Source organism: Rousettus aegyptiacus, unplaced genomic scaffold (genome assembly GCF_014176215.1).
Source record: "Rousettus aegyptiacus isolate mRouAeg1 unplaced genomic scaffold, mRouAeg1.p scaffold_m13_p_2, whole genome shotgun sequence".
In the NCBI taxonomy this organism is placed as follows: Eukaryota; Metazoa; Chordata; class Mammalia; order Chiroptera; family Pteropodidae; genus Rousettus; species Rousettus aegyptiacus.
The window spans coordinates 170,506,343-170,528,555 of NW_023416295.1; the positions used below are offsets into that span (position 1 = coordinate 170,506,343).

Below are 22,213 nucleotides of genomic sequence, written 5' to 3' on the forward strand. Positions count from 1 at the left end.
AATCCATGACATATCATACACACACACACACACACACACTCACACACACACACACACATTACATCTCATGTCACTTTATGTACAAAATCAGGCCAGGAGGAGGGAAGGCAGAGTCGCCGGTAGGGTGTGCCCATTTCACAGTGTCCAACTGCCCGACATGCTCACTCAGCCTGGGCCCACGTGAGCCCCTACTCCACCCAGCAGGATCGGAGGTCAGGGGTCCTGGAGGAGGTGGGTTTTGGGCCTGCAGGCAACCCGGACAAAGAGGGTGAAGAAATGATCCCATCTCTTGGAGGGGGGCCCTGGTTCAGGCCACTGGTGCAGGGAAACAGAAAAGAAGGGACCCAGTTCTGGAGAGGGAGGGGCCGCTGCATCGCGGAGAGAGCACTGGACGCAGAGTCAGAAAGCTGGGTGCGGGTCTCCTGGTGACCCGGCTGGGTGGTTCCGTGGGCCTTGGCATTCTCTCTTTACAGCGAGGGCTCTGACCCCCGCTACGAGCCCTTCTGTGTAAGTCTGTGGTCCGGGGTCATGCACCATTGTGGCAAGGTGTTCTGTCCCCTTGGGAGGTTGACTGGGGGCAAAACACGCCACAAAGGTGGGGGATCGGCAGAGAAGAGCTGTGAAGCACCCGCACAGGGCTTGGCCCAAAGCAGGGGTCTGAGACATGTGCCCTCCCCTCCCCTGCCTGGGGCTCTTGGGACACAGTCTGCCTCCCGTTTCAGTCCTTCTGGAAACTCCAGCAGGTGGAGAAGGGCTGAAGCCGTGGGTGCGCTGCAGCGGGAGGCGTCGCCTGAAGGGACCGAGACCCTCCCACAGCCTCGCCCGAGGGGACCCTTGCCCTGGGGATGGCCCATCTCATCATGCCTCCTGTTCTGTAGGGTGGTGAATGGGGTCAGACACATTCCTTCAGGCCCAAACATTAGGACCGAAGATGTCCAAATCCCACTCCACAACGTGGGGGTGACTGTCCCCTTGGGCTGAGGGGTGGGCCCTCAATGTAATCGTCCTCGGTTTGAACTCTAGGCTCCTTCACTTGATGGCTGATTGACACTGGGCAGGTTATTTAACCTCTCTGTGCTCCAGTTTCCTCACGTATATGTACGATGGGGCTAAGAATAGTCCTAGCTTATAACCGTGTTGCGAGGATAAACAAGATGACGCCATGAGGTGCTCAGCACAGCGCCTGACACTTAACGAACACAGGCTCCAGCGTCACTATCAGACAAGAGCGGCTCGGGGCCGCCGGAACGAAGCGTAAAGGGTTTGAGATGCCGCCGCCTCCGAGCAGGCTCTGGCCATCAAGCGAGTCCTGCCACCTCTCTCCTAAGACCCATTCTTTCCCCCAAGGCCTCCACAAAAGCTGCTTCCTTAAAACCAAAAATAGAAACCCAATAAAGCTCGGGGTCCGGTGTCCCTGAAATCTAAGTTCCAAATGCTGCCATCACCTCAGCAACAGCATATGTCACTATGAGACACTTGACCCAGCACTTGGGCTGATGTCATTGGCTGTTACCAGGGCAACGCAGATCTCAGCAGGTTCTGGCGGAAGCACGCCATTGCTCCTTCTTCTAGGTTCTTCTAGGGGGAGCTGGGCCGGAGGTGCTGAAAAGTCTCCTTGTGCTCTTGAAATGGAAATGAGGATCAGGGCTGGAGGTGACAGTCTCAGAGGAGCCTCCAGGGCACTGGGTCTGGCACTCGGCACTCGCGCACGCCACAGATTACGTGGCCTGGGAGGCGGAGGCAGGAAACACAAAGGCGGGCAAAAGGCTCCCGTGCCCCCTGAGTTCCGCAGCCTGCAGCTGCCCAGACACCTGGTCGGTGACTGGCAGGGGAGGGACACCTGTGTTCTCAGCTCTCCATTCCTGCCAGCGTGCCTGGGGATCACACCTCCCAGGAGACAGAGATGCCAAAATGTGTGTTTCGTAAAGGAGGATGTTCCAGTGGTCATGTTGGAAAGCATTCTGACCTCTCCAATGTTCATCCTCTAGGTGCGGGCTGGACTCGAAACACCTCAAAAGGAGGCAGTATGGTGTGTGTGGGGGGTGGGGGTGGGGAAGAGCACTGAAGGGGGAGTCAGAGTCCTGGGTTTTAGTCCTGGCTCTGTCCCATTGTGCTGTGTGACCCCGGGCAAGTCACTTGCCCTTTCTGTGCACTTTCCTAGCTATACAAGTAAGGGGCCAGACTGGTGACTTTCCCAGCTCTGATGTTCTTCCACTCTCTTAGGGAAGCTGGCGAGGGCTCAAGCATGAGGACCAGGAAGTCACCAGCCTTTGAGACACTCTCAGACAGGCAAGGGCGCCAGGCAGGGGGATCCAGGAGAGCTGATTTTTACAACCTGCACATGAGGTTGGGCTGCCTTGCCTTTTGCCCTTGCCCGTGACTCTGGAGCCAGCTGCTGACCCTGGCCCATGCCGAGCCAGATCCCATCTGCTGCCCCGTCCCGGGCTCCTTGGTCAATCAGGAAAGTTCTCCAGCTTGCCCTACCCTATCCACCTGGAATCACAGACCATCTCACGTTTGATCTGCAGAGCTCAGAAACAACCAAAGCAAGGGCCTCAGCTCACAAGAGAGGCCAGCCCAGAGAGAGGGCGGGGACTCACAGAAGGCCACACAGCAGGTCTGGCTAGGAACCAAGGGCTCTTGCTCCGCACCCAGTGCTCTGTGTACCACTCCATGCTTCTCCCTGCTCACTGGGCTTCTTCCTTCCTTCCCTCCACAGAGGCTGCAGGGCCATGCAGAGGGGCTAGGCGATGTGGCCTTGCCAGAGCCTGGGTCCCCTAGGGCACAGTGTCTCTGCCTCATGATGCTCCTAGCTCAGCTGAAGTGGCCCAGGACCTGTCTTGGCCACAGAGGCGACCATGCTAGCAGTGGGCACAGCTGTGGGCGGGTACAAGGGGTGACTGCGGCCCTTTGGCCTCCTGGGGTCTTGGTCCCTAACCCTCCAGGCCAGAGCTGGGAAGGAAGGGAATGGCCTGGAAATGGAGATGGGGCTGGGACAGGCACAGAACCAACAGTCAACCCACTCCACACAAAGAAACGCGGAAAAAGGAGGAAGGGCGAGGGTGTGGGTGCTGGTGGGGTGTGGGTGCAGGGGAGAGGCCCCGTCAGGATTCTGCTGCCCTTGACTGTCAGCTGGTGGAAAGATGGAGGAGTCTGAGTCTCCTAATTCTCTGTCATCCCCTTCTCAACTGGGGGCACAGCTCTACAGCCTGTTGTGGGCCTGAAGGAGAAGGAGCCAAGCCTGTGGCATGGGGGACAAGGGGTGGATGGCCACCGCCACCACCGAGACAGTGGGCCTTCGCCCATACACACCCCCATGGCGGATGCCACGGAGATCAGTGGAGTCAGATGTGGTTGATGGAACAGGGTGGGTAAGCGGTGGCTCTGGCATAATGCCAGGAGAGTGGGCAGAGTCACGGGCACCGGTACCCACCCCTGCCAGGCCCTGGACTCACCCTGGGCTTGACCTGTTGACTTGAGCTGCTTGTCCCCTTCGAAGTGAGATCAAGCGACAGCCCTCACAGGGCAGAACATTCTGGAAGCGTGGGTATAGGTGGGGGAAATGAGAGGCATGGCCAGGAGTGGGGCAGGAGGGGAGGCCAGTGTGTGGGTAGGCTGAGGAGGGCATGTGCCTAGCCTCCCATAAGGTCCCCAAAGTGGCAGGCAAGGGAGGGGCCCTCATGCCTTAGCCTTCCCCTTGCAGACATCGAAGGCAGCCTTCGTTGCACCCCCAAAGGCCTCCACCAGCTTGTCTTCCCAGGGGAGGACGTTGCCCAGCAGCAGCCCAGTACAGTTGGCAATGCCCAGGACCTGGGCAGGTGTTAGGGCATGGTCCCACAGGTTAAACTGGGCAATGTCACCCACGAAGGCCTGGGTGGCATCGAACCGGCCACCCAGGGTATCCTGAGCCAAGAGAGCAGAGAGAAGGTAGAAACATGGAGTAAGGGAGCAGAAAAGCCAGGCAGTCAGACTCAGAGGCAGCCCCACCCCCCCGCCCACATCCGTAGGCCCAGAGGAAGCCCCATCCCCATGGTTCTAGCCCACCCCCGAGTTCTAGCCCCTTGGGCAGGTCTCTGTTCTCTCTGGGCCTCGGTCTGCCCAACCACCTGCAGAATGGCTGAGGCAGACTAAGTGATCTCTGCTGTGCTTTCAGGGTCTCCACCTAGCTCCTCCTCCTCAGGGGCTCTGGGCAGGTGGGACATCTACCTGGGCCTCAAGCCCCAATATTACCTTGAGCCTTACCTGCTCTTGGCCCAGGATAAGGATTCCATGAGGCTTGATGGGGTGCCAGGCGGCTAGGTTCTCACCGGAGCCTCGCAGTTCCCCATCCTGGTAGGCAGACCACAGGCCATCCCTCGTGGTCCAGGCGATGCAGATATGGTGCCAGCCGTTGTCCTTCAGGCTCAGGGGCAGCTGGGCCACCTAGACACGGGTCCCCCAGCCCCAAGTCAGATGTCACGAGGCCCAGGCTGCAGCAGTGAGGCGGGGGACCAGGAGACCCATGTCCTCCTTTCCCGGGGCTGACCGAAGGCTTGACCCTCCCCTTCCTCTCCGCCTAGGGTTCTTTCCCATCACTCTTTCCTCTTTCCCCATGACCTAACCTGGCAGGTTCACTCAGATCGCAAGGGGCTTAGTCAGTGTTGTTTTTCAGTTGTTTCCAAATATTTACTCTCTAACGGGCCTGTCAGCTCACGTGGGGCTGAAGCCACATCTCCAATCTCACCTGCGGAACACCTCGCACAGTGCCTGGCACACGGCTGGGCACAAGAAGTACAGGTGGCGGGGGAACGAGCCTTGGACTCGGAGGCCACGAACCAACCCCCTGTGGGACCCTGGGGAGGCTGCCCTTTCCTCCTCGGCCTTGGTTTCTTCATCTGCACAGTGAGGTCAGGAAGGGATGGCAAATATGCAGCCACCTTCGCCCCTCTCCCGCCGAAGGTAGACATGGCTAATCAATCACGAGCCTAGACTCAGCCTCAGAATCTTTCTCATCGCGGTGCTCCCGGAAGCCACTGCTGATTGATTAGAGTTGGCCTGGGCGATGAAAGGTACTTGCTGCCTGTGGATTTGGGGCTCCCGAAGGGCTCTTCCATCTCCTAAGTTCTCTGACATCACAATTTAACACAATGTTCTCTGAGGCCCACTTGGTGCCAGGGCTTGCTCTGGGCACCGGGGATGTGAATCTGGTCTTAGCTGTAAATGAGCTGAGTCTGCACGAATAACACAGGAGCCATTTGGAAGGTACACAGACGATAAAGACCCAGAGGACAATAAAGGCGTGTGGGACTAAATACATCTGGAAAGATAATGGATTCGGACCATTTCGCTGCAAGGCAAACTAAGTGAAGGGTACAACAGGAGCAAAGGCTTAGAGGTTGGAATAAAAAGGGAACCGCGCGCGAGTGGCCTGTGAGGTTGATGTTCAAGAGGTTCCTGGGAGCTGCTTTGTGCCCTGTCCATGGTGCTGAATTTCTTCTAAGCTCTGAGTGCTGCGCTTCGGCAGAGCCGAGGACGGCAGCCAGGGGGTGTATGAGGAGAACAGGGTAGCAGGGTATAGATATAGTTTAGCTTCCTAGGTCGTCTTAGGACGTATTGCGTCACAAGAGAAATTCACTGCCCCTTGGGCCCATCTCCTTCCCCCTCCTCCAGAACACCCATTAAAAGCACCACCTGCTGAGCAGGGTTCTGGTGGGTTCTGGGAGGGGCCCCTCTGTAAGTAGGTCCTTGGACCTCTCTCTTTCTCCAGGAGAAAGAGCAGGGTCCCCAGGACAGACACTTCTAGCCCTTAGAGCTGCTCTTGAGCTGGGTCGCTGTGAGCCTCATGTGTCCCCCGCCCCCCCGCAAATGGGTAAACACCACGCTCGCAGCCTCTCTCGGGCATGAGCCCCCCTCCAGCCCACCCCAGGTCTGGTTTGTCTTTGTATTCCCCAAACCCAACCTGGAATGCGGGAGGCTTGGCATGTGTGCCGAATACACTGAGTGGGAGAACCGCAAGGTCCCACAGGTGTGGGGCCCAACGCAGTGCGGTGCTCCCAAAAGGGCGACTCCTACCCCCATCCCTCCCCCTCCGCCCACCGCCACTGACCTTGTCATTGATCAGCAGCTCCATGGGGTCGTGGCCCGCTTCCAGCAGCACAATCTCATTGGCCTGTCCCGGCACCGAGTAGGAGAAGGGGGTGCCCTGGCCCGTGCCACCCGACCTGGACCGCAGCCACATGCAGACGGTGAAGGCGTAGAGCTCGGGCAGGGCCTTCCGCACGCGGGCGTACATGTAGTTGTTGCGGATGGGGATGCTGACCTTGAAGGCGTCAGGGGGGCTGTAGGCCGAGGATCCTGGGGAGGGTGGACGAGGCGGACACAGTGTGGGTCAGTGGAAACTGATGAGGGTAGGGTGGGGTGGGCAGGGCACACTCCCGGATGGGGCTACTAGTCCCTGAGGACCTGCTCTGTGAGGTCTAGACCCACTACTTAATGGCCAAATGACTTTGGGTAAGTCATTTTACCTCTCTGAGGTTTAGTTTCCTCATCTATAGAATGGAGATAATAACAATACCATCCCTGCGTGGTTTGTGAAGATTAAACCAGCTGATGTATCAAGTACTTATCCCACTCCCAGTATAAAAAGTGCCAGAAAATAGTAACTGTTAATAATGATAATGACGGTCCCCAGCTAGTCTCTCCCTCTCGTGTTTTGCAGCCTCCTCCCCACCATTCTAGCTTTAGCCTCTGGAGGACCATCCTGAGGACCCATCTGAGGACCAAGACTTCACCCATTATGCCCTCTGCGGGGCCCAGGCCCACCGTGCTCCAGTTCGGCTATGCGGCCCTGCAGGGCATCCAGCTCCTTCTCCACCTCCTGCCGCTGCTGGTGGCTGCTGTGACTGAGGGCCACGCGCTCCTTCTCCAGCGCCAGCACCTTGGCCAGCAGCTGCCCCTCCAGCTCGTCCATCTTGGAATGCAGGGCGGTGGGCACTGCAGGGGCGGGGGCAGCTGAGAAGTTCACACGGGCTGGGAGCTCCTGCTGTTCACAGGGTAGAGAAAGAGGCATGTGAGGTCCCTCAGAGGGAGGAAAGAGAGGGACACAGGGCTCAGAGACCTCCCAACCCCCCGCGTGAGCCTCAGCTTCCCCATATGCAGAGTGGGGCTGGCAATACCAGCTTCCGGCCATGAATACGTGCTGGGTATCTAGAAGCATGTGGTTAATTAAGATCACAGACTCGGACAGCTCGGGCTTCAGATCTGGCTTGGCCAAGGTCAGGCTGGTGCATGATGGTGAGCTGAAAGTAGGCTGGCTTCTTGCATGCCACATGGGACAACTGCACCTGTCTAGAAGGTTCTTGGGGATGATTAAGTGATAAATGCCAAGGGAAAGAGGCTGTTTGCTGCAATTACTATCTAAGGCAGGATGAAGACCAAATGGTTAGAGTCCCCTTCTTCTGCCTAAGACCCCAGCGGGCGGGAGAACTGGGCCAGAAGCCAGGGCGGCCTCTCCTTCCCTGTCCCCCGCTGGAGGAGGGAGGAGGGCCACGGAGGTCACAGGTTCAGACACTGGGAAGGGACAGTCTCTGGCAGACATGTCAGGGGAAATTAATAATTCAATAAGCTTCCAGAACTCAAATTAGACCTTCCTCTCTCCCCAGGGGCGTGGCAGTTCCGCTCGGCCTGCCCTGGACCCTGCCCCCAGGCTTAGCCCCAGACCTGAGCTCACTGATTTCTGGTTCCTTCCCTGAGCAAATACTCAGTGAGCACCCATGACGGGCTGGGCCCTGGCTGGGTGCCGAAGAGACAGCTGAGGGCAAAGCAGAAAACCGAGGGCACGGCCTAACACTTCCTGAGTGCCCCGCGTCTCACCTGGATGGCCCTGACGCCGGGGGCAAGTATGGAAGGCCCCTCCTCAGCCTCATCGATTTGCCTAGGCCTGGTCTTGCTGGCCATTTGCTGGGCGACATTAGGCAGGTCCCTTAATCTCTCTGAACCTGTTTTCTAGCCATGCGAGGAGGGGATAAGTGGGTCCCCTGCCTCGAAGTGCTGGGAGGCAGAGAGGGTAGTATAGGCAGAGTGTCACTGCCACACTCAGCACCTGAGCGAAGGGAGATGTCACCACGGATAGTGACGTGGCCTGGAACTGAAGAGCGAGGGACTGATACTCCATCCTGGGAGTGGGGGCAGCTGCTCTAACCTCGAAGGGCCCAGCCCGAAGCTGGCCCTCAGACACGTGGCCTCGCCCCTGTTACACTAACCTTCACTCTCTGGGCGGCTCTTTCTAGCTCCCCAGGGTCCTAGGAATCCTGACTCTGGTGCTGGCTAAACACAAAGCCTTCTGTAAATGGGGACAACTGGCCGCACTCTGGCCATCCCCAGGACAGAGGCAAGGATGGGAGAGTTGACGTCAAGGCCTCGTGGACTGTAAAAGCAGAATGTAAACTGTGAGGCTTGACTACATTAGCCGATGGGGAGCTCTCCACCTCTGGAACCTTCCCTGGACCACAGCAGCCCATGGAGCGACAGGGCCGGCCACCCACTGCGTTTTGAGGTGGCTGGACTTCAGGAAACCGTGGGCTGAGGCGATTAGCTCAGAGTGCATTCACCTCAGCACCAGAAGGGCCGTGGCCGGGTTTCCTCTGCCCTGGCACCAGCCGTCCTCAGTTTCCCTCCTTCCACGATGCCAGGCTTGGCACGAAGGGCACACATTTGAATGAGACAGCATGCCAGGCCCATCGTTGGCACTTGACATATATTTACTCATGAATCCTCAAAGCCACTCGTTTTGGTCGGTACTACTCTTAGTGTCCGCATTTCACAGATGGGGAAACCGAGGCACGAGCCCTTTTGAATGTTCTGTGTCGACGGGGCTGGGCGAAGCCGACATGTCTGGAGCCAAGGCCGCCTCTGTCCGGCGAAGCGTGCACCTCCCTCAGAGGGAGGGAGACCTGCCGGGGAGGAACAGGCCATGGCGCGCTATTTACACAGACACGTTTGCAGGAGAAACCGTGCGGGCTGAGGGAGGTGGGCATACAAGCTGTTCTTTTGTCATAGCCACCAGCTCTGCCACCAACAGGAAGGCCGGGGAGGAGGTGGGCTCACCGGATCGTGTGTGGCCCCCTCCCCACCCCAGTGTCTGAATCAGAAGAACATGACTGCCCCCCCCCCAACACCCAACTCTCCCATCTGCTTCAGGCGTGGGCTGTGCTGCGTGGGCTCCCAGCCTGATGCCAAGTGGGCCCTTAGCCCAAGATGGTGGGGGGCAGGATGATGCCATCATCGCCCCCACTCGGGTCCTGATGCGGCAGGAAGATGGGAGCTCGGAACCCACAGTCTGTTATGCTGGGAGTCTGGGGTGAGCTTTGGTGTGAGGATGCAGGCCCTGAGCCAGAGCCCAGGGTTCTAGCCCAGCTCCGTGCCAATATGCTGGGCTCATTAGCACGAGTAATAAGGATGCTCACGGCAGCTGTCCTCACTGTCAGGCTGTGTGCCAGGTTCTGCACCAAGGGAGCACTGTGAAAACATGCCACGGCCCCTGGCGGCAGCCTGGGTAGGAGGCCCACTTTACAGATGAGGGAACCGAAGCTCCGGTCACACGGTTGCAGAGGGGCAAAGCCGGAACCCCAGCCAGACCCTTCTGATTCCAGAACCTGTTCCCATTCTTCCATCCTATCCTGACAGTCTGGGGTGAGAGAGCAGAGTGCCGGCTCCCCTGCCTGCTTCGGTGGCCAGCAGGAGACTACCTCACAGCCACGAGAAGCCGGGGAGGGTCTGTCAGGCTCTGTCAGGCCGTGGTTTGGGGCAGCTTCACAGAGGGGCCTGGATAGAAAGGACCTGTCTGTGCAAAGTGGCTTAGAGGCTAGGAGGATATGTGGATGACCCAACCACCTTGTCCCTAGGTGGGGATGGCTCTCTGTTCCTTTGGGGCGCAGAGGAAAGGTGGTGGCTTCAGGGCCAGAGACTTACCCTCTGCACAGCTCACCCTGGACCAGGACAGCATGAGGTCCAGCTCCAGGGGCGGCAGGGCAGTATGGGAAGAGAAGAGGCTTGGAGTGGGTCAGGTCTCCTCACCTCCCCCATCTGGTCATCCCTCACGTCCTGTGTGAGTCTACCTGGGCCCACGCTCTGGCTCCACCAGCCCAGTGACCTTGTTATGTAAAGCTGGAGTGCCTCAGTTTCCCTATCAGCAAGAAGGGTACAACAATACTATCTCATCACATTGTAGTGAAAATCAAACGAGTTAATAGATGTAAGGCCCTGGTAGCAGAGTTGGTACATGTAGTGCTAGGTAAGCGTCAGTAATTATTATTATTACTAATACTAATAAAATATCTCCCAAAGGGGCCACTCATTCTCTACCTCCAACATTAATCTTTTTGTTCAATTATATCGAGAGAATGAAGTTGCAGAAGAACGGTTAGGTTCCATTTAAATAAAGTTTCAAAGATTCAAAACAAGAGCACACATTTATAAAAGCACAAAGAAACGTGTGGAGAGAGAAACGCGAAGGCAGGACAGCGGCGACCCCGTCTCGGGGCTGGGGGTGGGGAGGCTCGGAGCCACAGCAGCCGGTGGCAAACATTCTCGTTCTGGAGCCCGGGTGGGGACCTGAATGGTCTTCGCTATACCTCTGTGTATGTCTGAGAATCTTCACCACGATTTTCTTTAAAAAATAGGAAAAAAATTGAAAAGCAGAGTCTCCGACGATAGAACCTAACCCTGAATCTTAACCGTAGCCTCGCTCGGCCCCTTTGCCTCTCCCTAGTCCAGGCCACCACCGTCCGTCCCCTGGGCTCCTAGCCTGGCCCTTCTCCAGACAGCAGCCAGAAGCAGCCGCCTCACGGCAAATCCAGCCACGTTGTTTAAAATCCTTCAATAGTCCCTCTCCGTACAGATCCCAGCTCTCATTCCACACCCTGCAGGCTGCACTTCATTCCCGCTGGAAGTCCCCAGCTGCCCCAGATCCCTCTCACCCGAGGGCCCCCCGCCTGTGCTGTTCCTTCTGCCAAGAACACTCTTCCCGCCCCCACCCCACCTTCTCTGGCCAATGACTGCTCACCCTCCAGATGGCGGCTTCCCTGACGCCTGAGCGAAGATGCTCCAAGGAAGAGGAAAAGAGGGCTGCTCTGCAGGGACGGCAGAATTACTCATTCGTTCATTCGTTCGTTCATTCATTCATTCATTCATCCATCCATCCATTTGTCAACTGTAGACTGTCACATCAGACAGGCCCCCGCCTACTGAATCTGTGGCCCTGGGCGAGGTGCTCAAGTCTCGTAACCCTCAGTTTCCTCAACTGTAAAATTGGGATAACACTAGTATCTACATTTGGGGATAAAAGTAACGACAAAGCGAAAGAACGTACGTGAAGTGTGGCATATAATAAGTAGCTGATAAATGGCTATAACCAATATTATTATTGTCATTTGTTGTTACTGAGAGGCAGGAGGGCACAGTGAGTAGGAACCGTGTGGCTGCGGGCCCTTAAGCCAGACTGCCAAGACCGAAATCCCAGCCGAGTGACCCAGGCGAGATTCTCAACCTCTCTGCGCCTCTGTTTCTTCATCTGAGAAATGGGGATGGTCATAGCACCACAGTTCCTGTGGGACTGTTGTTAAGGCCCGTAGGACAAGCTGGCCCAGAGGATGCACTCAGCCCTGCAGCCTCTTACAAGCACCAGGTGCTGTATCTCCAGAGGTGAATAAGGTGTGCTCAGCTGGAGGCAGACTGGTCTTGCTGTGGCAGCAAGGAGCCACCAGCTTTGCCCTGAGGGCAGGGGCGTGGGGTGCCGCAAGGAAGGCCTCTCAGAGGGGCCACCCTGCTCGCCTCCTCCCTCCCCAGGAGCCAGCCCAGCTGCTCTGTCTCCGCCTGGCCCTGCGGGAAGGGGCAGGAGAGCAGGCAGCAGGGCCAGATCGATCTCTGGTCCCGGCCCCCGGTGCCAATTTGGAGCTGTAATGAACAGAAGACAGATGGGCCTCTGCGTACCGGAGTGCCAAGTCAAGGTGTGTGGTGAGGGCGAGGACGGGGGAGGAGGGGAAGGCTCTCGGAAGGTCTGTCCCATGCACCCTCCTGGGCTCTGAGGCCCCAGAGAAGTAAGTGATAGGACACCCCCACCCCAGGCCCCCTCGCCTCTCCCTTCAAGCACTCCTGCTTAAGTGGCTCCGCTGCGAGGCCACAGAGGTGCCTCTCAGGCCTCGCCTGCCCACACACCTTCAGAGCCCGGCCATCTTTCTGCAGCAAAGACCAAGGCCCCACCCTCAGGCCATTTTTACAGAAAATCCTGGTTGTGGTCTTGGCTCAGCTTCTGGTACTGTGTGGCCTCCAGTAAGCCACTCAGCATCTCTGATCCTTAGCTTCCCCTGAGTCGAACTTGAGTGCAAAGGCATACAAGTGCTTCCACTCTGGGTTGGCGGCCACAGTTCCTGTCCCCAGGGTTCGGCAGGGATCACTTCCAGGGAGAATCACACCACATTCTCACTAGGTGCGGAGTGCCAGCTCCTGACCTCCTCCTACCTCTCCCCAGGGAGGGACTTCACAAAATGGCCATAAGCATAGAAAAGGTGCTCGACATCATGAGTCATCGGAAGAAGACAAATTAAAACCACAATGAGAGCACTGGACGCCCACTAGAACGGGGAGTGTTTTTAAAACGACCACACCAAGGCTGGCAAGATTCACACGTGGGTGGGCGTGTACATGCTTGCTGCCACCCTGCAAAAGTGTTCGGCAGTTCCGCAGAAAACTAAATATATGCCTCTTCTGGGACCCGGGCACCCCGCTCCTGAGGATGCAGCCGGGAGGAAGGAGGGTGTACAGCCACCGAAAGATATCACAAGGATGTTCGTGGCAGCTTAATCGGTAATGACCCCAAACCAGAAACAACTCAAATGTGCCTCCATAGAAGAATGAGTCAATCGATGAAGGCATCTCTGTACACGTACACGCCACACGGCATTGAAAAAGGAGCCATGGACACACACGGCATGACCGAATGTCAGACACAATGTTCAATGAAAAGACCAGACACAAAGGGGTACAGCTGTCTGAGTCCAACTGAACGAAGTTCAAACGTGGGTCAAACTGATCCGTGGTGACAGGAGCTGGCACTCGCGGCACCTCTGGGGGAGTCTGGACTCTGGCGGTCACAGAGGAGCCTTCTGGGGCACTGGAAGTGTCTGGTTCTTGGGTGGCGCTTCCATGGGCGTTTCCATAAATGCATTTTCATTGAGGTGTGCACTTAAGGTTTGTGTCTCATATAAGTAAGACATGCAAGCTCTTACACGTCTCAAATGTAAGCTGTACCTCAAAAAAAAAAAAAAAAAAAGGTCCCATAGGGAAGGCCCTGCCTTCCGCCCAGGCAGCTCCTGCCAGGCTTGGAATACCAGGTTTCCTCTCCTGAGGGAAGGCCTGCCGGAGGTGAAGAGCGTCAAGGGCACAGGATGACAGAGCACGGGGGGTCCGCGGGGGGTCCTGCCCTGCCCTGCCCTGCCATTTAACAGATGGGGAAACTGAGGATCAGAGAGATCTGAGGTCACAGGGAGCAGGTTCCAGAGCTGGGGCTTAAAACACCGGATTTCTTGCTAGAGTGAAGGTGCCCCACGGGCAGGAGCAGGGGTTAAGGGCTTCCCAGTGTGGGTGCCCCACCTGGAGATGGGGGAGGCCGGTGACAGGGAGAGGTGGCTGGAAGGCCCTGAGGTTCCATGTCCTCTAACAAAAGGCCAATGGGCAGAAAGAACCACTCATGCTGGCCCCTTTCATGGCCATAGAAGCGGGGTCAGGGGAACCAGCCCCCGCCACAGAGCAGAAGCTTCCAGAATGGGCCACAATATAAGAGGAAAGTAAAAGCAACCAACAGATTTTGTGTTTATCTGCAGACTTCCTTGAGGAGCTGGAGGTCTGGGAGTCGGTGGATGGGGGCCTGGGGGCTGCACACACATGTAACCCCCACCCCAATTCCTATCAGGAGGCATCTGCCCAAGAACTCAGAATTTAGAGACCAAAGCACCTGGGTCAAACCTAACCCATCCTTCCACCTCTTTTACAGGTAAGAAAATGGAGGCTCAAAGAGGAAACGTGATTAACCCAAAGTCACAAGCAAGAACTCGACTTTATGCCACAGGCCTCCCTATTTCAGAGAATATTTAGAGCTGAAAGGTGTTTAGGGAGCATCTGGCCCACCGTGTCATTTTACAGAGGGGAAACCAGAGCAGGGATGGGGGTTGCCTGGCGCTGATTCCTCCAGACTCTCTGAGCCTCTGCTTTTAGCTGTAAGATGGGAATGTGTACAACCTACTTCATAGGGCTGAAGACTGAATAAACTAATACATAATAGCTACATATGTAGTAAGTGCCTAATAAACGTGACTTCTTGTTATTGCTATTTATTGTTATCAGCAAAGCTCCAGGTGAGCCTTCTGATTATCTTGCCAGCCAGCAGGACGAGCCTGTGAGGACCGGCCCTCATCACTCTGGGTGCGCCAAGGCAGAAATGGCCCAGGGCACTATCAAGCAAGAGGCACTGCCCTCACCTGTCTTTCTCACTCTCTGAAGGTAGTTGAGGTCGTAGACTTAATGATGAAGAACAAGAGCTCCGGAGCCAGACACTGATAATGTCAAATTTAGGCACCACTGCTGTGTGACCTCGGGCTAGTTTCTTAACCTCTCTGAACCTTGGTTTCTTCATTTGTAAAAGGGGATAGAATAGCACCTCCATCGTAGAGATTTAATGAGGATTAAATGAAATAATGCGCAGTGCCCGACTCGTGGTAAGTGCTCAGTAAGTGTGAGCTATAACTGTTATTAAGTCCAGGGTCTTTTGCGACCACCACTGGGGCGCTCCTTACCATGGCTCCCAATCCAGGATCGGACAGGTGACCAGCTTGCCAGGCCAGGGTAGAGATGCGGTTTATGTCAGAGAATTACTGCTTAAATCAACCTCGAGGTTCCACTTTACACATAAATCAGTGCAAAATTGGATCACCGAAACATGCCTACATGGCTGGTCGCCACATAAATCGTCCAGCCCTTCTGGAAAGTGGTTCTTGGCCACAGCCATAAGAAGTCAATATCCTCTGACCCAGTAATACCACTCCTGGGAACTCAGCCTAAAGAAATAATTCAACAGACTTAAAAAGAAAAAAAACCCCAATATCCGCATGAAATCGATCCTGCAGTGAGCATCTAGGAGAAGAAGAATGAGAAACGACCCACATTTCCAGCAACAAGAGATGGTCAGGGGACAAATGGACGGTAGAGTCCATGGTGGACCTGGGATAGTATGGCCATTAAGTGGTAATTACCAGCAATGCTGGCAGCTCTGGGACAATGTCTACATTCGGATAAAAGACCAAAAGGGAGCTACAAAAACAAATAAAATAGTAGAATTAAATGTGATTCCTCCCACAAAAAGAAGTTTGATTTCTTTCAATTAATAGCAACAACAATGACAAAAATAAAAACATAGACAAGAAGACAAACGACTTCTCCTATGCCCTCAGACATGGCTCCCACATGAGGCCTGGGGGAGAGGCTGGGCCCGCGTGACCTGCCCTCTGCTTTGGTAGTTGGCCTGGTGGGATGGGAGAGGGGTGATACAGAGATGTGTCAGGTGGGGATGAACAGGGATGTGCTGAGGATTATGGGAGCACAGGTGGAGGCAAGCAGTGGACAGAGTGTGATTGGGGAGGGCCCCTGGGAGAAAGTGTCCTCAGCATACTCTTAAATGAGGATGGGCACTCTGGGGGACGTCTAGGCAGAGGCAGGAATGTACTGGGAGACGGGCCAGATCCAAAATGGCAGCTGGGAAGGAAGCTGAGGAATGTGCACCATAGGGGATCCTATGGGCTTAAGGACAATCCTTGGGGCTGCCTGGAGGAAGATGGATGGAAGGTTGTATCTGGGGGTGGGAGACCGGAGAGGCTGCTGCAAGGATCCACAGAGCGATGTGGCTGACTGGCAGGAGGAGGGAAAGAGGAGGAGTCAACCATGGCTTCTCAGAGCACACCTGAGAAGTCAGAGGACCTGAGTTCAGGTGGGGACCCAGTGAAGGTAGGGGGCCAGTGGGATGTCCAGAGGGAGGTACTCAGCAAGCAGCTGGAGCTCAGGAGAGAAACCTGGGCTGGAGACAAGTTGGTTCGAGGCGCCACAGCGGAATGGATGTTGGAAGCCTCAGGGTGCGGCTGAGCTCACCCAGAAAAGTGAGAGGAGAGCCAGGAGGGGTGCGAACATTAAGGAGGACCCTGAAAGGGGACAGAGAAGCAGAGAGGGAGGAGGGTCAGGCAAGAGGTGTCTAGAAGCCAAGTGCAGGGAGATCTGTAGGAGGGAACGATCAACGGGGTCAGATGTCAGAGAGGGGGCCGGCAAGATAAGGACCGAAACACGCTGTTCCATTTGTCGACACTGGTGCCACCATGAGCACTTTCAGTGTTCCACGCTGGAAGAGAGATGAGTGACGAGAAAGTAGACCCTGAAAATCTGGGGGTACCCTTTTGAGAATACCGGATGAGAAGAGACGGGAGAAACTAGATGGTGGCTAATGGGTCCGACTGAGACCAGTAATCTGCTCCCCACGTCTGCCGGGCTCCAGACCCCAGCTCCTCCAAAGACCCCAAAGATGCTGCCTCTGCTGTTGCCAGGCTCAGAGGGCAGACCTGGCGGGCGGGCGGCCCACACCTTTTTCTCTCCGTGTCCACTGTAGTCAGGAAGCAGGAGGGGGCGTGTGTAGCGAAGCCGGGACTACCCCGACCTAGGAGAAGGACCGGGTGCCAAATCCCAGCCAAATCCCAGGATACCCCCAGCATCAGCAGGCTGAGTGGAGAGGAGCTCGCCCTGCCAAATGCGCAGGTGCTGGGGAAACAGGTCCAGGATGAGTTGCCCTGCCAGCCCCAGACATGGGAGGAACATGGGTGCCATCTGGGTGTGGGGGCAGGGGCTAGGGCAGGCAAGAGGAAGCTTTTTGAAAACCAAATCTTTTTTTTTTTTTATATTAATATCCTAGTTCCTAAAAAGAAATTGTGTTCCCCTTTTTATTTTTGGCTATTTAAAACATCAGTAATGGTATAGCGTAATGATAAAAATAGCAATGACGCAAATTGATTGAGCATATCTCTGCCAGACGTTGCTCTGGGTCCTTGACAAAGACTAACTCACCCAATCCTCCTATCACTCCAATGTGGTAGGTGCTATTATTGTCCCCATTTTACAGGTGAGGAGACTGAAACTCCCCTTCACTGCTGACTTACAGTGTTTCTCTGATTATTATTATTTCCTGCTCTTGACTCTCCTCCTAGAAATCGCCTCCCGGGCTAGAATGGGAAAAGGGGATGCTAATGGGAGAGACAAGACCCCCCCGGGCTTTCCTCCTGCCTCTGCTGCCCACCTTAGAGGTCTCTGAGGCCCAGGTTTCTCACCCGCAAGGTGGGAGGGCTGTCTGTGAAAGCTGCCAGGCTGCCCTCTGACACCCTGTGGGGTGGGTGCCGGCACCAGCACAGACTTTGTGGAGGGCCACAGGACCATGGGCGTGGCCAGCTCTCCACCTGGGCACCACCTGTGCTGCTTGGCCAGAGATCTAACTGAGAGAGGCCCAGGAGAGGGGGACTCCCTACATTTCCTTCCTTCCAGCCCCTCCCCTTCCTCCGCCTGCGCCAGGGGCACCGGTTTGGCAGGAGAGATAAAGGGGGCAGCAAGTGCTTTGGCCTCCCCGCCCCCCTTCTACAGGTCCAGTTTTGTCGCTAACACCCTCCCAGATGACTGCCTTGTCAGTCTGTCCAGCTCTCTCTCCAAATAGGTTCTCACAGGGAGGTAGGAGTGTGGTGACTTCGAAGGAGAAATGACCGGCCCGGGGTGGACTCTCCGTCGGACCTCTGTGTCTCACCCCAAGCCTGAGCCAGGAATGTCTGAAAAAGGTGAGTGGAGGAGGAAGGACCCAGGTGGAGTCGTATTCGCCACTCAGTCCCCATACCAGAGCAGCTGGCTTCCAAGAATCCTGGCGGGGCCAGCACCACCTGAGCTCCTGCCTCCCGCCCTGGTCCGGTCCTCGGTGGGGCATACCGGGGTCCGAGGCCGTGAGGGGCGCCCGGCTTTAGCCTGTGGTACACTCTGCTCCCCGCTCTTCGGCAGGAGGGGGGACCGCGAGTCCTGTGCACAGCACATGGATTTCCTGACCATGGGGAGCGGGGGCTGGTGCTGCTTTGGGGGTGTGTGGCAGAAGGAGATGACACGGACATTTAATGAGGCCCCAGGACGTGCCAAGCATTTCGCACACCTACATTTTAATCGATCCGCACGCCAAGTGGACACGTACACCCACTTTACAGACGCTGACACCGAGGCTTCCAGAGGTGTCTGGAGGAAAACCGAGCCCTTCTCCGGCGCGGTGGGGTCAGCCTGTGGTGGGGTCAGCCTGTGGCCCGCACGCCCTCCCGGAATCCTCGCTTCTCGCGCGCGCGGGGAAGAAGCCACCATCCCCTTTGCACAGATGGTAGATCTGAGGCTTAGAGACTCGCCCCTGTCCCCTGCCACGGTCCGCCAGGGACCCTCAGCGGGGCGGTGGCGGCGGGAGCACGGGACGCCCTAGGGTGGCCCCTCCCACCCCCCTTACGACGGCAGGGCGCGGGGCGCGGCGCTCACCTCGAGGCGGTCGATGCGGTCCCGGAGGGCGCGCACGGCGTCCTCCAGCTCCAGGATGAGCGCGGGCGAGTCCCAGGGCCCGTCGGCCATGGTGTCCCGGCGGGGCCCGGCGTCCTGGAGGCCGCGCGGCAGGCCGCTCTCGCAGCGGCCCAGCTTGCCGGTGAGCTCGCGGATGGTGTCCTGGTCGGCGCGGATGCGCGCCTCCTGCTGCAGCGCCGTCTGGCGCAGCTGCTCCGCGGTGCTCTGCAGCAGCAGCAGCTCCTCGCGCTCCCCGGGCGCCGCGTCCCCCTGGTCGGCCCCCGACGGGCAGGCGGCGGTCAGCGGCGTGCACAGGAAGCGGCTGAAGAGGGGCACCGGCGGCAGCGGGTGCGCGCTGGCCGCGGGCGCCCCGGGCAGCGCCGGGGGCCCGGCCGAGCCGCCGGCGCCGTGCAGCGCGCTCAGGCTGCGCTGCGAGCCCGGGGATGCGGCGGCGGCGCCCGAGGCCGAAGCGTTGTCGGCGCCTCCGGGCAGCGCCCGCGCCGGGCTGGCCGCCAGGGGCACGCTGGCGATGATGCAGATGACGGCACCGAGGAACGCCAGCATGCCCGCGGCCAGCAGCACGGCCAGGAACTTCAGCGTGAGGCGGGCGGCGGGGGCGCCCGAGGCCCCCGGTAGGCGCGGCGGCGGGGTCGGGGCGCGGGGCCCGGGCGCACAGGGCCGAGCGCGGCCGGAGCGCGAGCGCGAGGAGCCGGAGCCCGAGCGGGAGCTCTTGCCACGGCCGCTGCTGCCGCCGCTCTGAGCCTCGGCAGCGAGAGGAGGAGAAGGCGGCGGGCGGGGAGGGGTAGCGGGTGCGGCGGCCCCGCCCCGCCGGCTCCCCCTGGGCCGGCCCTGGCCCAGCCCCGCACGCCTTCCGCTCCAGGCGCGAAGGTGGGGGCTCCGCCCGGGATGCGGCGAGGGGCGGGGAGCGGCGCGAGAGATTTATCTTGCCGCGGTCACAATGCAGAGGGCGACAGCTCGAAGGTTGCGCGGCGGGACTCCTGGGCGACCCCCACCCCACGCCTGCAGAGCTCTGGCTCCCTCCCTGAACCCGTAATCCCAACGGCTACCTTGCGGGGAGCTTTTCCCCTGTCATGCCCTGTGCTGAGAGAGCGACAAGCTGGATCCCAATTAAGCCCCTCAGTGGACAAGCTCAGGATACAAATGAGGAAACTGAGGCCCACCGAGGTCAGGTTGCTGTCCCAGGTCACACAGCTAGTACTCATTGGAGCGGCATTTTGGGCTTGGACACAGCTTACTGGACGCAGACAACTGTGGAATGGAGCCGGGTGGGCGTGGGGAGAGGAAGAAAAGAGGCCGGTGTTGGGGGCGGGGGACTGGAGATTTGGAACCAATCTCTATTTATGTACTATGGCCACCTACCTGTCACTTCCCGCCCCTGACCTCCTGAAGGAGCAGAGTTCACTCCCCTACACCCCCATCAAAAAACAAAAACGAAAACAAAAAATCCTCTGTGATCTTGAAGGGCCGCAGAAGTTCCTCTTCTGACTCCTTGGGGGCGCAGACCATGGAGAGAGAAGACCCCTCTCCCCACTGCAGTCTGCATGAGGATGGCAAACCTTGGCAGGCTGTGGACCAGGCGCTGGGAGGAACAAGCAGGAATGGAGTGGGCCGTGGCGTGGGGGTGGTGGAGGAGTCTTTTACTTTCTCCTGTCTAATATGTCTATGTACATTTTGTTGCAAACTAACTCTGCAATTAATAACTTAAACAAACAAAAAATCCTACCATCCTTCACAATCCAGCTCCAGTTCCAATATTCCACATGGCATTTTCTGACCAAAGTGGGTTCCCAGGGCTGGAAGGGCACTCAGAAGGCTGTGGGTGACCTTGCAGCCTGGGATAAAAGAGAGGAGGAATCATGGGCCAAGGCCACGCCCGGGTCAGTCCCGAGCCCAGATCACACCCAGAACTGCCTCTCTTCCAAGCTCACATTCTTGACTTGAAGGGAGGCTCAGAATGGGGCTCTGGACCACCACGGCTCCGTGTAGTCTCTGCACAGTGCTGGTGATGGAGAAAGATCAGATCATTTCTCAGGAGGCAACAATCATGGGGGACCCTGCTTGGCCACTGGGATCCCGCCAAGTGGTCCCTGGGCACATGCTCCATATGCTCCACACCCCCACCCCCAGCCCCAAGATGATACCCATCCTGCTTACTCCATCTCTGGGAGTCAGAATCATCTGAGCTGTAAAGGGAAAGCGAAGCAGAGGCAACTCCACACCATGACCCCCTGAGCCGTGGATATGAGCTGGACTCCTCGGAGCAGTGACCTGGAACCCTGGCCTGGGGGGGTGGGGGTGGGGATCTCTGGACTGAGAGGTGGGCCAGGCTCTCTGAAGGCAAAGGCAGGCATTAGAGGGCCATGAGGTCCTGAGGCTTGCATGGGGCGCCTGGAATCCCAGTGTGAGGACAGAAACCCGCACACAACATCCGGAGGAAAAACTGTTGTAGAAAATCCAGGGAAGCACAGGGGAGGCCAAGGGAGGGGTCTGCCACCGAGAGCAGCAGGGGCACTGTGGCTTTGGAACCAGATGGCTCCACCTTTATGTGAGCTGCCCTGTGAGAGGTGGGGATGGTTGGATAAGAGGGTCCAGAGGCTAGAGTCGAAACTTGTTTAAACTCGCCCGTTTATTTGCTAAGATGACTTTTTAAACCTGTGACATGAACAGGTCACTCTCCTGCTTTTAAACCTACCGTTGGCTCCCCCATCCCTTATGGAATAAAGTCCAATCTCAAGAGGCAGTATTGCCTAATGGTCAAGGGCATGGATTCTAGAGCTAGAAGTGCTAGTTTGAAACCTTCCTCTACCCGTTACCAGTTGTGTGATCCGAGTTTGCAAGGAGGGTAAGGTTTCAGGCCTCTCACAGTTCTTTACGCCCTCTCTGTCTCTGTTGTTCAGTCTATGAAGCGAGGACTAACAGGAATACAGGGAAAGCCTCCGCAAACGTTGTGTCTTACTATGTCAGCTTCTCTTGGTTTGTAGGACTGTTGGTAATTTGGACACTGCTCACCCTTCCAGCCTCATCTCTGATCCCTCACTGCCTGGAGCAGTATCCAACCGCGCATAATCCCCCAAATAACACTGGAAGGTCTCCTCTCTCTGCCTTTGTTCATGCTGTTCCCTACTCGGAATGCCACTCCCTCCTTCCTTGATTCATCTCATCCCCAGCATCCAGCAGGGGGCCCTACCCCAGGGAGTTGCCAGTTCCCTCACAGGCAACACAGGCAGCAGAGGCAGGATGCTAGGACAGGGATGTCCTGAAACCCACCTCTTTGGGGCTCTGAGAGAGACCCCCCTTAATCCTGACACAGAATTCTTCAAGAGGTGGTCAGAAAAGGATTCTCACGGGGACTTCCGTATGGCGGCAACGGTCCCATATTTTCCCCTTTAAATTCTCACGTCTCCTCGGATTTTTGTTTCTTCATTTTCATTCCATTCTTAAAGAAAGGGAATTCTGCCGCCAATAAATACAGTCATTCGTTCAAAATATATGTTTTGAGAGCGTCTCTGTGCCAGGCATAGTGCCAGGCATTGGGGAGAGCCGGAAACAAGCTCATACTTTATAT

The 22,213-nt window shown here is 57.1% G+C and overlaps 1 protein-coding gene across 1 annotated transcript; it reads right to left on the bottom strand.

Moving 5' to 3' along the window:
- Positions 1–3,366: 3,366 nt before the first annotated feature.
- On the bottom strand, positions 3,367–21,355 carry NPTXR (neuronal pentraxin receptor). Its single transcript, XM_036235882.1, has 6 exons — positions 21,341–21,355; positions 18,610–19,389; positions 6,802–7,021; positions 6,086–6,333; positions 4,243–4,422; positions 3,367–3,903 (listed from the first exon to the last, which is right to left on the bottom strand). The coding sequence occupies exons 1-6, from the start codon at positions 21,353–21,355 to the stop codon at positions 3,679–3,681; spliced, it is 1,668 nt and encodes a 555-aa protein (XP_036091775.1). The 3' UTR covers positions 3,367–3,678.
- Between the last annotated feature and the right edge of the window lie 858 nt (positions 21,356–22,213).